The 12,938-nt window shown below is 36.3% G+C and overlaps 1 protein-coding gene across 1 annotated transcript; it reads right to left on the reverse strand.

Moving 5' to 3' along the window:
* Positions 1–230: 230 nt before the first annotated feature.
* LOC149571231 (protein SKU5 SIMILAR 14-like) lies at positions 231–3,284 on the reverse strand. The gene is made up of 8 exons (XM_089812803.1): positions 3,071–3,284; positions 2,836–2,945; positions 2,480–2,750; positions 2,277–2,379; positions 1,830–2,175; positions 1,107–1,472; positions 840–918; positions 231–701 (listed from the first exon to the last, which is right to left on the reverse strand). Exons 1-8 carry the CDS (start codon positions 3,218–3,220, stop codon positions 492–494), a joined length of 1,635 nt encoding a protein of 544 aa, XP_089668929.1. The 5' UTR covers positions 3,221–3,284; the 3' UTR covers positions 231–491.
* Positions 3,285–12,938: the final 9,654 nt, after the last annotated feature.

Here is a 12,938-nt window from a genome sequence, read left to right on the forward strand (position 1 = left end):
CTGATTTCGTACTCTCAATTACAGTTCATCGCAGATTTTTTTGCACAGCCTTACATAATTTTGTTCAGCTTTACCTACATTTGCAAGCAGTTTCACAATTTCCATTACCAAAATCAACTACATTTGGCAATTCAGCATAACTTATATGTTCTTGGTGATGAAATTAGATAAATGGGTAAATCTTATCATTGAAGCCAGATTCACTTTCACTCCCATTACATTGCTTCCACTAAAAGAAAGGGACAGATACGCATCCTTTGATTAAATTAATAGATAAATAAATATACAGCTTGAAATAAGCTGCTGAAATGTTCTGCAACTAACAAGAAATTAGGACAGAACTGTGAAATCCCTCTTGTCGCGATTTCAGTACATTTTACCCGATGAAAAAGACCAAGACATGCTGAAAAAATAGAGATGAATTGAAATCATAGAGGCTTCAGTCACCCTATTGTGACTAGAATAGCCGAAAGAATTCAGAGAGTTTGAATCTATGGACGGGTACGACGGCCCTGAGCCTGGCCGCACGTAAGGGCATTCTTAGGGATTGGATATTCATCTCTCCATGACTCTGCTGGTGAATAAACTCTCAGGTAGAATTGTTGCCCAAGGTATTGCCGTGCCCAATTCTGTGATCGTACATTCCACATTCCCACATTGTCCAGAGCCACAAGAATTGCTGTCCATGAATTCGGGTAAACCTGCCAGTCCAGGAACAGAGTAAGTAATACAGCAGCTCAGCTTGCAGAATGAATGGTGAAAAAAGGTTCAAACACGGGCAAAAGTTTAAGATTTGGTACAAAAATTATGTTGAATGAGTAGAAAGGACTAATGCTTACTTGTACGGTGCACCGGGCCACGGTATCAAACAAATTGTATTCTTTCCTACTTGCCTGAGACCACTGGCCACCGTCCATTCTGCAACCAAATTGAAAGGGGGCATAATTTAAAAGATTAACACTAAATCATAGGGGTTAATACAAACATCAAATGCCTTAATATACTCTTTTGGGGGTTTTCTTTTTATGTTCCGAAGAGCATGCCGACGGTGTATAGTTCTGCAGCTATGTGATTGAAAATAAGTAGTATTGAAGTTTTGTTCTTACCCAACGACAAAGAACGAATAGCCGTCTAAATGCCATGATTGAATTGCGGTTTCGCTGTTCTCGAACACGATTTCGATGAAGGCTCTGAAATCAGCAGCCATAACAGATGTCCGCAGGGAACCACCTCCGCCTACGGGATTATCTGAAATGGAACCCAAGCTGTAGACATTCTGTAGTTTGAAGTAATCAGCCAGCTTTAAAGGAGTATCAGATGGGATGTAAGAAACACTGTTTACAGCGTATCTCTGCTTCCCACCGATCATAGGAGCAGAGTTTGCAAGTCTGATTGTTCTTGAGGTAGTTATGTTTCCATAGTGGTAAGATCCCTGTGGATTGGGCCTAGGGCCACTTGCTGTAAGGTTCCATCTGCACAAGATTTATTATAACAATCATAAATCCCACAAAATGCCCACTATATTCACAAACGAGAACAGATTGACCTAAAATCACAAGCATACTCTTTTGGGATCGATTGAGTGATAGTTTTTAGTATCAATGTCTCAGATCATATTAGATATTTCATTAGATATCCATCATGAGGATGCAGGTGCAGATGATATTCGTGTGATAGTCTTTGATGATGGATCATGTAGCATGATCCGAAATGTTGTAGCTAAAAACTATCACACAATCGATCCTAGAAGAATAATAATTATTGTAACATGGATTGTAGAAATCTGATGAACTTAATCATAAGCATTGATAATCATAAACATTGCATACCTGATAGATTTTGCCTGGTTCAAGGACCAATCAACCTCATCAGTTGGCCCCCATGGCAGGGGTCCCGACGGAGGTGTTTGTGAATTGCTGTAGCTAAGAAAGCCGATGGAGGTCAGTGTGGGGGATGTAAATCGTGTGGAGACAACAATGTAGTAGCCCTGAGAAGGCTGATCCGCCGTCACCAAAACAGAGTAGGATTGACCCAAATGAATATCTAGAGATTCATATGTGTTTTGAACCGTGTGGGAGCCTTCTACTTCCACAAGCTGCATTTTATGCCCCTGAATCCTAAAATTGAGGGAACTTGCCAAACCCACATTCGAAATGCGGAAACGATAAGTTTTCCCTGCACAATAATCATACCCCGTCAACAGTCATGAAGTTTTAAATCAATGGCAGGGCTACAAATGGTATTGTGTTCGCTTGTCGATTAAGAGTTTGACTTACCCTGATCTACCGTAAATGATGTGCTGTTTGAGCCTCGGCCATTGATAAGAATCCCATCAGGCATCCCAAGGAGTAAACCCATATCAAGGGTTTGCCTAAGGATCTACATATTAGACATTGCAGTAGATCAATACCAAGAAGCAATGAAATGGGCTCAGCTTAAAGACTTACATACTTGAAATTGAATAAGAAAGGCTTATTACCGAGTGATTTGTCTTGTACCAATCTCCTATTAGAATCGTATAGTCCCCAGCCGGATCCGGGAATGGAACTGGAATCCTTGGGCGGCTTACAATCTTCAAACCACCAAAGGCACCTGCTGCTTTGTGCATATACATTGAAGGGAAATAGAAATAGCTCCCTATCTGATCCTTCACCTGAAAACGATATGTGAAGTTTCTGCCCGGGGGGATTGCGCAGTTGGTTCCCAACAAACCATCTTGCCATGAGTTTCTTCTCTGTTGTATGCCATCCCTGAACCGTGACAAAATATGCCCAATTCAAGACAAATACCAAGGAACAATCGCAGCTAAAGAAGAGTGAAGGAACTGAAAATTACCAGGACAACAAGAAAGGTTCATTCAAACTATTGTAGACATTGATCACCAAATTATCATTCGTTACGGAATCAATCTGAGGCCCTGGAAACTGACCATTGATAAGAATCCCCTGCCCAATACAAAACCAAGAACGGCATTTCAGCCAACTTCAATGTTTCGAAATGTCCAAATGTCATTACCAGTGCATAATGAAATGTGCAATGAAGTATGGAGTACATCTATGAAAAAGTTTACCTGCTGAGGTACACCCAGGGGGTAAATGGTTCCAAATGTAACATTCCATGTAAAGAACTTGTATGGATCTTCACATTTTACAGACGAAATCAACCAGGCCGCTGCCGAAAAGCACAGAAATGCCCGCCAAGTGTTTTGAATTAGACCCATTTCAAAATTCCTGACCACTCCTCTGTTCTTTTTTGAACTTCGGCCTATGGTGGTGATCTTGTATGAATTCTGCAACACAATGGCTAGGGAAGTACAAATACTCGCCTGCAAGGCAAGAATATCCCAGGGGAACTTCAAATCATTTCAACATCTTCCACGTTCTTGCCCTTTTGAACCGCGTATTATCATTCGAAAAGACAATTACAAGATATTAATGTCTTGTATTGCCAAACGCGTTGAAAATGTCCCTTTTTCCTTTTTGTATGGATGACAGCCCATATGCCTTGTTCCCTGTTTCGTACATAGTTGCTGACGCCCTTTAACTCACCACTGTAACCTCCGCCTAAATCGGTGAGTAAAACCAAGTGACCTAATCATGTACAAAATGTCGATAAAACCACATTTTCAATGACCAGCCAACTAACTATACAAATTGCTATTTGCTGTCCAGTCAGAAGTGCAGGCAGGGGAAGCATTGGAACGCTGGGAACGATATTATAGTGCTTTTCAATGAGCATTTAACAGTTCAGTTTTTAACTCAAAATTAGTTATTATATAAATAAAAATAGGAGAAGAAGGTAGTCATGAGGTGGTATTGGCTAAATAGCAAACTAAACATGAGGTGGTATTGGCTGAATAGCAAACTAAAACTTAAAATATTAAGGGAAGTTTGAAAAAACAAAGAAGGTAGTCACGAGGTGGTATTGGCTGAATAGCAAACTAAAACTTAAAATATATAAGAGAAGCGAGAAAACAAGCATTACGTTGTTTGGATTGATGAGGTCTCCTCTTTTTCTTGCTAATTACAAGATATGTTTTAGTTAGTTGTTTAGATTCACGAGGTCTCCTCGAGAAGCGAGAAAACAAGCATTACGTTGTTTGGATTGATGAGGTCTCCTCTTTTTCTTGCTAATTACAAGATATGTTTTAGTTAGTTGTTTAGATTCACGAGGTCTCCTCTTTTTGGTAGCCAATTACAAGTGGTCTTATACCTAATTCTTGAGTCTTCAAAAATATATGATGAATTAGTATGTAAATTTTTTTTAAATGATTTTTAAAAAATCACATAATCAAAACTAGCAAAATATGTGATGAGTTAGAGTGCGAATTCCAAAAAGTGGAAGCAAAAATTCTCACAAAAATAAAATTAGAAATAACAAATTATAATGTATACCTTTTCAAATATTTGATACTATTTTTTTTTTAAATGAACTTGTGGTATGTACTAAGTTTAATTTTTGATGAATATTTTATTCAAGTTTGGTTTAAATGTGAATCTTCTATTTTTGAAAATGTATGTTTATCATTTCATCAATATCTTGTGATTAATTAAAGTCTTGTTTTTTTACATAATAGTCAGACCAAATTTATATTTACCAAATATTAACCAAGAGTACATGACAATTAACATATAAGTTTGGGTCTAATTCAAAAACAAGGTCACATGGGCTCTACCTAGAAAATTAGAAATAAACAAATGAATGGGCCTAGACTTGAAACAAGAACACCCTCAAGTTGTCAGAGCAGTGGCCACAAGGTTTGGATCATCTTTCTTTTTTTTCCCCAACCGGATGCCTGAGTGGGCTTTGGATTTGGTAGTGTTCATCCATTTGCATTATCCTCAAGTTGCTACCAATGGTTGGCCTGCTAATGACAGTTCAAGATGACTCCTTCCCTTTAAGATTCACCGTCAAGCTAAGGAGTGACGACGACACCCACTTGGCCTCAATTTGCTACCAATGGTTGGCCTGCTAGCGATGGTTCAAGATGACCCTCTTCTTCCAAAGGGTTTCTCTTGTTGGCATTGGCTATCTCTCCAAGGATAGAACACAAACAAGATTGTGGTGAGCAATAGAGGATAGAGACTAACGACATAAATGTTGAGAGTGAGTGTCGCTTTTCCTATTAGAGTCGATTTTGTCTGGACATTGACCTTAGGAAGTAGAAGGGGCACTTAAAGTGGAGCCATCTTGAGGAACTCTTGTCACAATGCAGTGAGCATTTCCCCAATGCTAAAGGAGCTCCTATAAATAAGAAACTTCAAGAGCAACTTTATCTATATAAACTTGAATTTGAAGCATGGCATTATTACCAATACAGGATTTAGCAAATTGTGATACATTAGTATCAATTATAGTCTTAGAAAAGAGCACTGTATTTTGTTCTTTCCAAATAGAAAATAAAACTTCCATTCTAAAAGTGTGTCATTATTAAACGAATGGAAATGAGAATCTAGGGGTGTCTTCAAGAAGGATCATTGGCCATTTAAACATGGATGGACAAAAGCGATAGAAAAAAAAAACTATGAATCCAAACCCAATAATTGTGTGTCCTACGACAAAGCTACAAAAGATGAAGGAAAGATTCAAGTTGGTTGCAAAAGGGGCAATGATAATTCGAAACACTCGAATGATAGAGACATGGACCCAAAGGTAAATTTTGAAATTAAATTAAATACATTGGTTAAACGTACAATTTTAGGCTTAGTAATACTAGACCAAATGGTGATGAAATGTAATCTCCATGTAGAGTGAGAGGATTGCACATGTCATCTTTGGTTAAAATTTTCTACAATAGGAATATAGTGAGAAAGCTAGTGGTGACCTTACCTTGGTCAATATTACTCAAATGTTGCATCTAAGTATTATCTCCAATCTTTGCGCTAGGGGGAATGACTAGTGACTCTGATTTTATGCAATTGTTTTGATGGCAAAAGAGAGACAATCAACTCAACTATTTCTCAATCATGATTGGTGAGGCTAAAGTGAGACTGAGCATCTTCCTGTGTGTAGAGAGACATACTTCTTCCACAAAAAAATCTTGTGGAGTATGGAGTCGGTGTTCATGAAAATGCAAAGCATGAATACCAAGAATTATGACGAGAGGAAGACCTTGCATCCTAATTAAGGGTGAACACCAAAGATTTTGTTGATTAAATAAAATGACATCTTGGAAACTAGAACCACGTCATTACATATCAAGGCTTAGTAGCCTCTCCTGCACACCAAATGCTCTTAGCTACAAAAGATCTTGGATTATACTAGATCTTTCATGAGAAGTAGATTGTAGAAGCCTAAATCTCTCCAAGTTGGTCGATGCAAGGGGTAGCCAAAGGAGATGTAGTGTCTCAAAATAACTTTCCATGTCTTGTCTCTTGTGATACTATGAACTACCCATTTAACACAAAGATATCCACCTTGCTTGTGTGTGGAAATAAGGCCAGGCCCACCAAAATGTTGAGGCACACAATAATACTCATAGGCCACATAGTAGAATCCATGCCTTTGGGTATCTTAGGACCATAAAAAATATCTCAAGAGACACTCTAACTTGGCATAAATTACTTTAGAAGGAGACCAACATGAAGAATAATAAACATGTGTAGCAACCAAAATCTTGGAACAAACTTGAAAATTATCAAGTAAAGAAAGTGGTTTGGCAATCGAATATGCCAACTTGACCTCAATCTTTGAAAGGACCACATTCTAAAGTCTATATGTTGTAGATCCATGAAAGGCAAAAGGAATTCCCAAAAAATGGAAAACCTAATCATGTTGAAGCCATTTCTTATCATATTGAAAAATCCAATGAGGTGGTGGAAGGGAATATTGGCAATAAAAAAGGGTCATATCCATTAAATGGTCGAGCTCAAGGGAAAGAAGAAATTTTTGAGGCAATAAAATGCTAATTGTACATTTTCTTCTTCCTCAATGAGAGTAAGGAAAGAGTCATTGGCCTTGGCAAAATCAATTTTCAAGAAAATGCTAGTTTGGCAAGTTGATTGAGGAGTCCATTCCATACTATCCAAAACAACAATAATATTATTAAGAATGAATTGGAATTGGATAAATGTGGTTTGTTCTGGACAAATAATTTGAGGGAGCAGATGGGGGTTTTCAGAGCTAGAGTCTTTATGTAATTACTTTATAGGGAACATTGAGCAAGGTAGTGGGGTGTCAGTTACATTTTCTTTATTTATTTATTGTCAGGCCTATAGTTCCAATATGAAGAGCTTCTAAATAAACATTGTGGAGGTCAGACCCTATACAATCACAAAGAGATTTATAAAGTTCACAGGGAAAACCATCACCACTCAAGGATTTGTCATCGATCATTGAGAAAATTGCATCGCTAAGGTTTCGGAGAGAAAGGCTCTTCTCACAAAAAACTCTTTGAGAGTTAGATAGATGAGTGGGAACACAAGCTAAACAATCCTCTAAATCCTTTTGGGAGGCAGGAGTCGAATGCTAGATAGTGAAAACTTGTTTTTTGTGTGCAAAAAAATATAATAGAATAGTTGGAAGATATTTTAAAATAAATTCCCTTCTCTAATCCTTTTAATCTCAGAGTTGGAATTTTTGGGGCATAGCAAAGTAAAAAATTCTTTGCTAGCACTATCTCCCACCTTCAACCAATGCAAACTTGCTTTAAATTGTTCTCCCCTAGCATAATAAGTGTTAGCAATATATTTTGCATGATAACATTATGCCACCTTTAACTATAATTATGTTGAAAAGGATGAGTTTCCAAGCTCTCAACTATCACACAAAAATGCTTAGTGTTTCTAGCTTTAGATTGAAAATAGAAAAAGGTTATTTGTGGTGCAGAAGCACCTTAGGGGAAAGACAAACCCTATAAGTCATTTTTGGCTCGTGAATGGTTTAGCCAACCATTGACCAAATAAGGACAAGGTATGTAGTCCTAATGTGTTTTGGAGTGTGAGCAATTTGGTTGAGAGCAAGTTGGGGTCGTGTTTTATGTGTTTAGACCCAATTATTGTCAAAAAGTCCTAATAAGGTCAACCTTGATCAAAATTGCAAAATCCCTCAAAATTGTGAAATTGTGATTAAAAATTGGTACATATGTGTTCTTGGATCAATTTGGATGGTTATATGTCCAACTAGATAGGTTTGAGGGGTTGCAAGGTCACTTTTGCAAAAATTGTAAAAGTTGCTCATGACAGCTTTTCCTAAAATTTAGGAATATGCACTAAAGTGGTTTAAGGCTCAACCTAAGGGTTTGGATAGTTAGGAATAAGGTATATAAGGATGATTCAACCAATTTTTAGTGATTGGAAGTTGGATTGTATGGGTTGTTCATGAGAAGTGGGAAGACAATACATAGAAAACGTGTTTTTTGGCTCGAAGATTCATTGTTTTGGGTTGATTCTCCTATTGTTTTACATGGATTATTTTCTTCATACCATGTGACTGATTTGTATGTTCTTTTTGGATTTTTTTTAATTCATTTTACTTGGTTTTGCAAATTATCTTATTTGTGTTTCTTGTTGGTTTGTAAATAATAATCTGGAATAAAATGGCTATAACTTGAGATGCCCATGGTTAAAACCTAATGACCTTTGGGATTCAAGAAATAGCCTCTGTATATATTGTACATATGGTTTTTGGGAGTTGGGAGAGCAAGATAGCTAATTTTACAAGTGAGCCCTAGGCAAGCCCATGTTGTTTGGCTAGGTGACAAGAATGCTTGCAAGAAGGAATTGAAGTGTTTGCTTGATTGAAAGGAGAAAATATTGGTTGGGTAAATGAAGTGATAGGATTCAAGGATTCATAGACCAAAGGAGAAGGTTTGAGGTGTAAAACTAATAAAATCAAGAAGGTAATGTTGTCATTGCCCTAAAAACACTCAAAATAGGTTTTTCAACAAAAGTATTGTACAAACGCCATGGGAGTCTAAAACCTAGAAAATGTTTGAGTCTAGGTCATTGTGAAACAAAGTCTAGTAGACATCTATAGGGCTTGTTAATGGGTTTTTGAAGTTATTTGAGTTTCCTTATTTGTAGGAGGCCCGATCAGGGCTCACAAACAAGGCCTGAAAGAGCCATTTTATGTGTTTGAAGAGTTGGGTTTGGAAAGATGGTATAGAAAGGTTGGAAAATGATCATGAACATCACGTGGGTGATCAAAAGGTGCATTTTCCATATTGGAGGTGCTTGGTGAGTTTGTCAGCCTAGTGAGCATAGAATTTCTTAGTTAGAATTGGAGAGTGAGAAGAGTAATTTGAATTGATAGGTGAGTTTCTAGGTTGGGGAGGATTAGGAAAAAGATCCTCTAGTGTAGGGTGTTGAGAAGAACCCTAGAAAGGCTAAGAGAAAGCCTTGGATAGAGAAAGAAAGCTCTAAGTGTGAGAAACTCCCATCAATTTATTTTCCATAAAATCATAGAAAGTGAGTGGTACAAGGTATGGTTGCATTCCACCATGAAATCCAACCTATTAGTTGGGTGGGCCTTGGTTGAAGGTTCTAAACATTTCTTATGTGGGCCAAATTTGACAAATGATTTGAGAATAAAATGTTGAAAAATAAAGGAAGTGGGAAGGAATGTGGCATGGAACACACCACTCATTAGGTAAATTTAAATAGGGTAGTGATATGATATAAAGTAATGTTGAGTAAAGCTATAACTAGAAATTCTATCTACAAAAGAAAAAGGGAAAAAGAACCAGGGGAGGTTACTAGGGGCGCAGTTAATCGATAATCCACAAACTTCAGACTTTAACCCTAACTTTGTAAAATTGATTAACCAATATCAAATCCAACATCCAATCACTCATCCATTCATTCCATGTTAACTTGTGAAACCAACCATAAAACAACTCATAAAAGTATCTACAAATTAACACGATAACACCAATATTTTTATCATGGAAACACTTGGTTAGAGAGAGAAACCATAGTTGGAATCAATACCCACAAATATTTTAAACTCTTCTAAAACACACCATGTCAAAGGCTTGTCCCTATTAGGGGCTTACAATGATGTCTAGTTAAGAGAAAACCTGTTAGAAGTCACCTAGTTAAGGCATTTACCTTGGACTTGTTAAGGTCTTCACCCTATTATGAGTAACCTTATTAAAGGATTTTCCAAATTAAAATAATGAGCACCTAGTTAAAGGAATTAACTTTAAATCCTACTCACCCTATTAAAAGTAACCTTGTTAGAGGCTTTTAACTTGCCAACTTTTTAGGACTTAGAAATTTACGTTAATGGCATGTCCTCGGATACCACCACATGTGATATCTATCATAAAAGGATTTTAAGATATTTTACCATTATGGCATGTCCTTGGATACCACTAGATGTGCTATCCACCATAAAGGATTTTAAGATATATACCATTATGGTATGTTCTTCAAATATCGACTTATGCAATATTGAGCATTATATTCTAACATATCATTTCATGTGATATTGAACATTATATTCTCACATATCATTTCATGTGATATTGAACATTATATTCTCAGATATCACTTCTTGTGACATTGAACATTATATATCTAGATCATCATGGTATGTTCCTTAGATGTCACATTTTTTTTACATTGAACATTTTATATCTAGCATTATGGCATATTCTTGGGATACCACCTTATGTGATACTGGACATTAAATATATGTTATGTTCTTCATATACCACTTTATGTGATATGGAACAATAGATATTTATTTTAAGTACCTCAAATACCACCTCTACTGATATTGAACAATATAGATCTACCATAATGGATTCAATACATATTCTTTTTAAAAGCATCACCTTACAATGGGAATTACAATGTACAAGTGTCTTACCATTGTGAGATCGCCACCTCACAAAGATATTTATACCACTAGTACAAAAAATCTCCACAAACTCTCTCATGTAGTGTTGTCATGGTGTCTCACACATGACATCCACCATAAATTATATTAGATGGTGTAACATGAACTTATCTGTCATAAAGAAGAATGCATTACAATTGATTGCACCTCAAACTTCTCCCTCATAGAGAAGATCTCATTAACAAGGCATTATAGCTCAAACTTCTTCCTCACAAAGAAGATCTCATTAAGAGGATATCAACTTTTTGACCTCCTCATCCAAGGTTTCTTCTGATGAAATGCTTGATTCCCTCTTTAATTAGATATCAACCTTATGACCTCATGCCAATAAGTCATGACTATATTCTTTATATTGTATCAAGTTATTTTCTTGAATGTTGCTTGATCCAACAAGTATTCATCTATCTAGTAATATCATGACATAGATATCTACATAAATGACTTCTAGCCTACATACGTGGAATTTCATCACATAACTCATGGTCCTTTGACTGTTATAATTTCCTGGTCACTAGAGAATTTATCTCAACATGGTCCTCTCCCTCTAAACCAATAAAATCAAGATCCTCTAAAGCCAATCAAATAAAATCATACTCACATAGTCCCAATCTTCAAAGATGTTGTACTCCAAAAGTCTCTTGTTATCTAACGTGATTCACATGCAATTGAAGGTGCTAGATCCAAGACCACTTTGGAGTTACTATCATAAGATCAAGTACTATATCAAACAACTATATGACCATCTTGAGATTTAAACAAAATCTCCTCACAATTTTCTTTCTCACTTGAAAAGCCCCTTGTCTTGACTTTGTTTTATAGTCCTAGATGCAATTAGACAAACAAATGCCTCAACAATATTCCTAAGCATCTAGGATTCTAAAATAGATGACTCAATCAGGCCTATTAGATTGGTGATTCTTTGGAAGAAGTGAAAGTTCATTCCAAGGAATAATAATCAAAGCAAATTAAAATAATATCAACAATCATAAATTGGTCAATCACAAAAAACAATTATTTTTAGTGAATACATTCCAAGGAATAATAATCAAAGCCAATTAAAATAATATCAATAATCATAAATTGGTCAATCACAACAAAAAATTATTAAATTTAGTGAATACAGTGCTTATGATGGTTGAACTACCCTCATGCTATGATATGTTAGATTGTGGTGATTGATTAGGGAAGTACTGTACATACTCCATAATTCCTCATTGGGGTTCGGGGCCGACATGTAATTATTAATTGTAACCCTAAAGTAGTAAAAGTACTTGTATAAAAGGGCTTAGGGTTAGGGATTGTTTCATAGTGGTGATGCAAAAATTGGTTCTTCTAGCGGTTTTGAGCTATAAGGGATTACAAATTGTAATCAGGTTGTAATTACTAGATCGTAATAATATCAAAATTCTTGATTGGTGGATGTAGCCCGGGGATTGGGTAAACCACATTAAATCTTGGTGTGTTATGTTCTTTTCTATGTGATCTATTATTTTCTGATATTGGTTATATTTGCATGTCATTGTTATTTATGTCTGTGGTTTAATCCTAATATCTATGTCAAATGACGAATGAGATCTTTTAGACAGAAAGGCACTTGGAAGCATTTGATTATGCCTGGCACGATCAGTGGCATTTAATATTAAAAAAGCGAAGATGACAGAAGAGTTGATGCAAACCCTATCAAAACTATATGAAAAGCCCCTCACTTCAAACAAGGTATTTCTCATGAAGCATTTATTTAATATGAAAATGGCAGAAGGTGGATCTGTTGCAGATCATTTAAATGAGTTTAATACTATTACTAGTTAGTTATCTTCTATGGGTATCAATTTTGATGAATAAATTAGGGCTCTCTTGATTTTGTGTTCTTTTCCTGAAAGTTGGAATGGCTTAGTAATGGCTGTGAGTGATTATGTTCCTAGATCTAGTACCCTAAAAATACGATGGCGTGATCAGTGTTGTTTTGAGTGAGAAAACTCGTAGAAAAACCTTAGGTGGATCTACATCAAGAAGTGCTTTGAATGCACAAAGTCAAGGCAGAACAAGTGAGAGAGGAAGTAATTATGGAAATCATGGGAAATCAAGAGGAAAGG

The sequence above is a fragment of the Cupressus sempervirens genome, chromosome 2 (assembly GCF_028749045.1).
Source record: "Cupressus sempervirens isolate cs-2001-9-10 chromosome 2, ASM2874904v1, whole genome shotgun sequence".
NCBI lineage: Eukaryota > Viridiplantae > Streptophyta > Pinopsida > Cupressales > Cupressaceae > Cupressus > Cupressus sempervirens.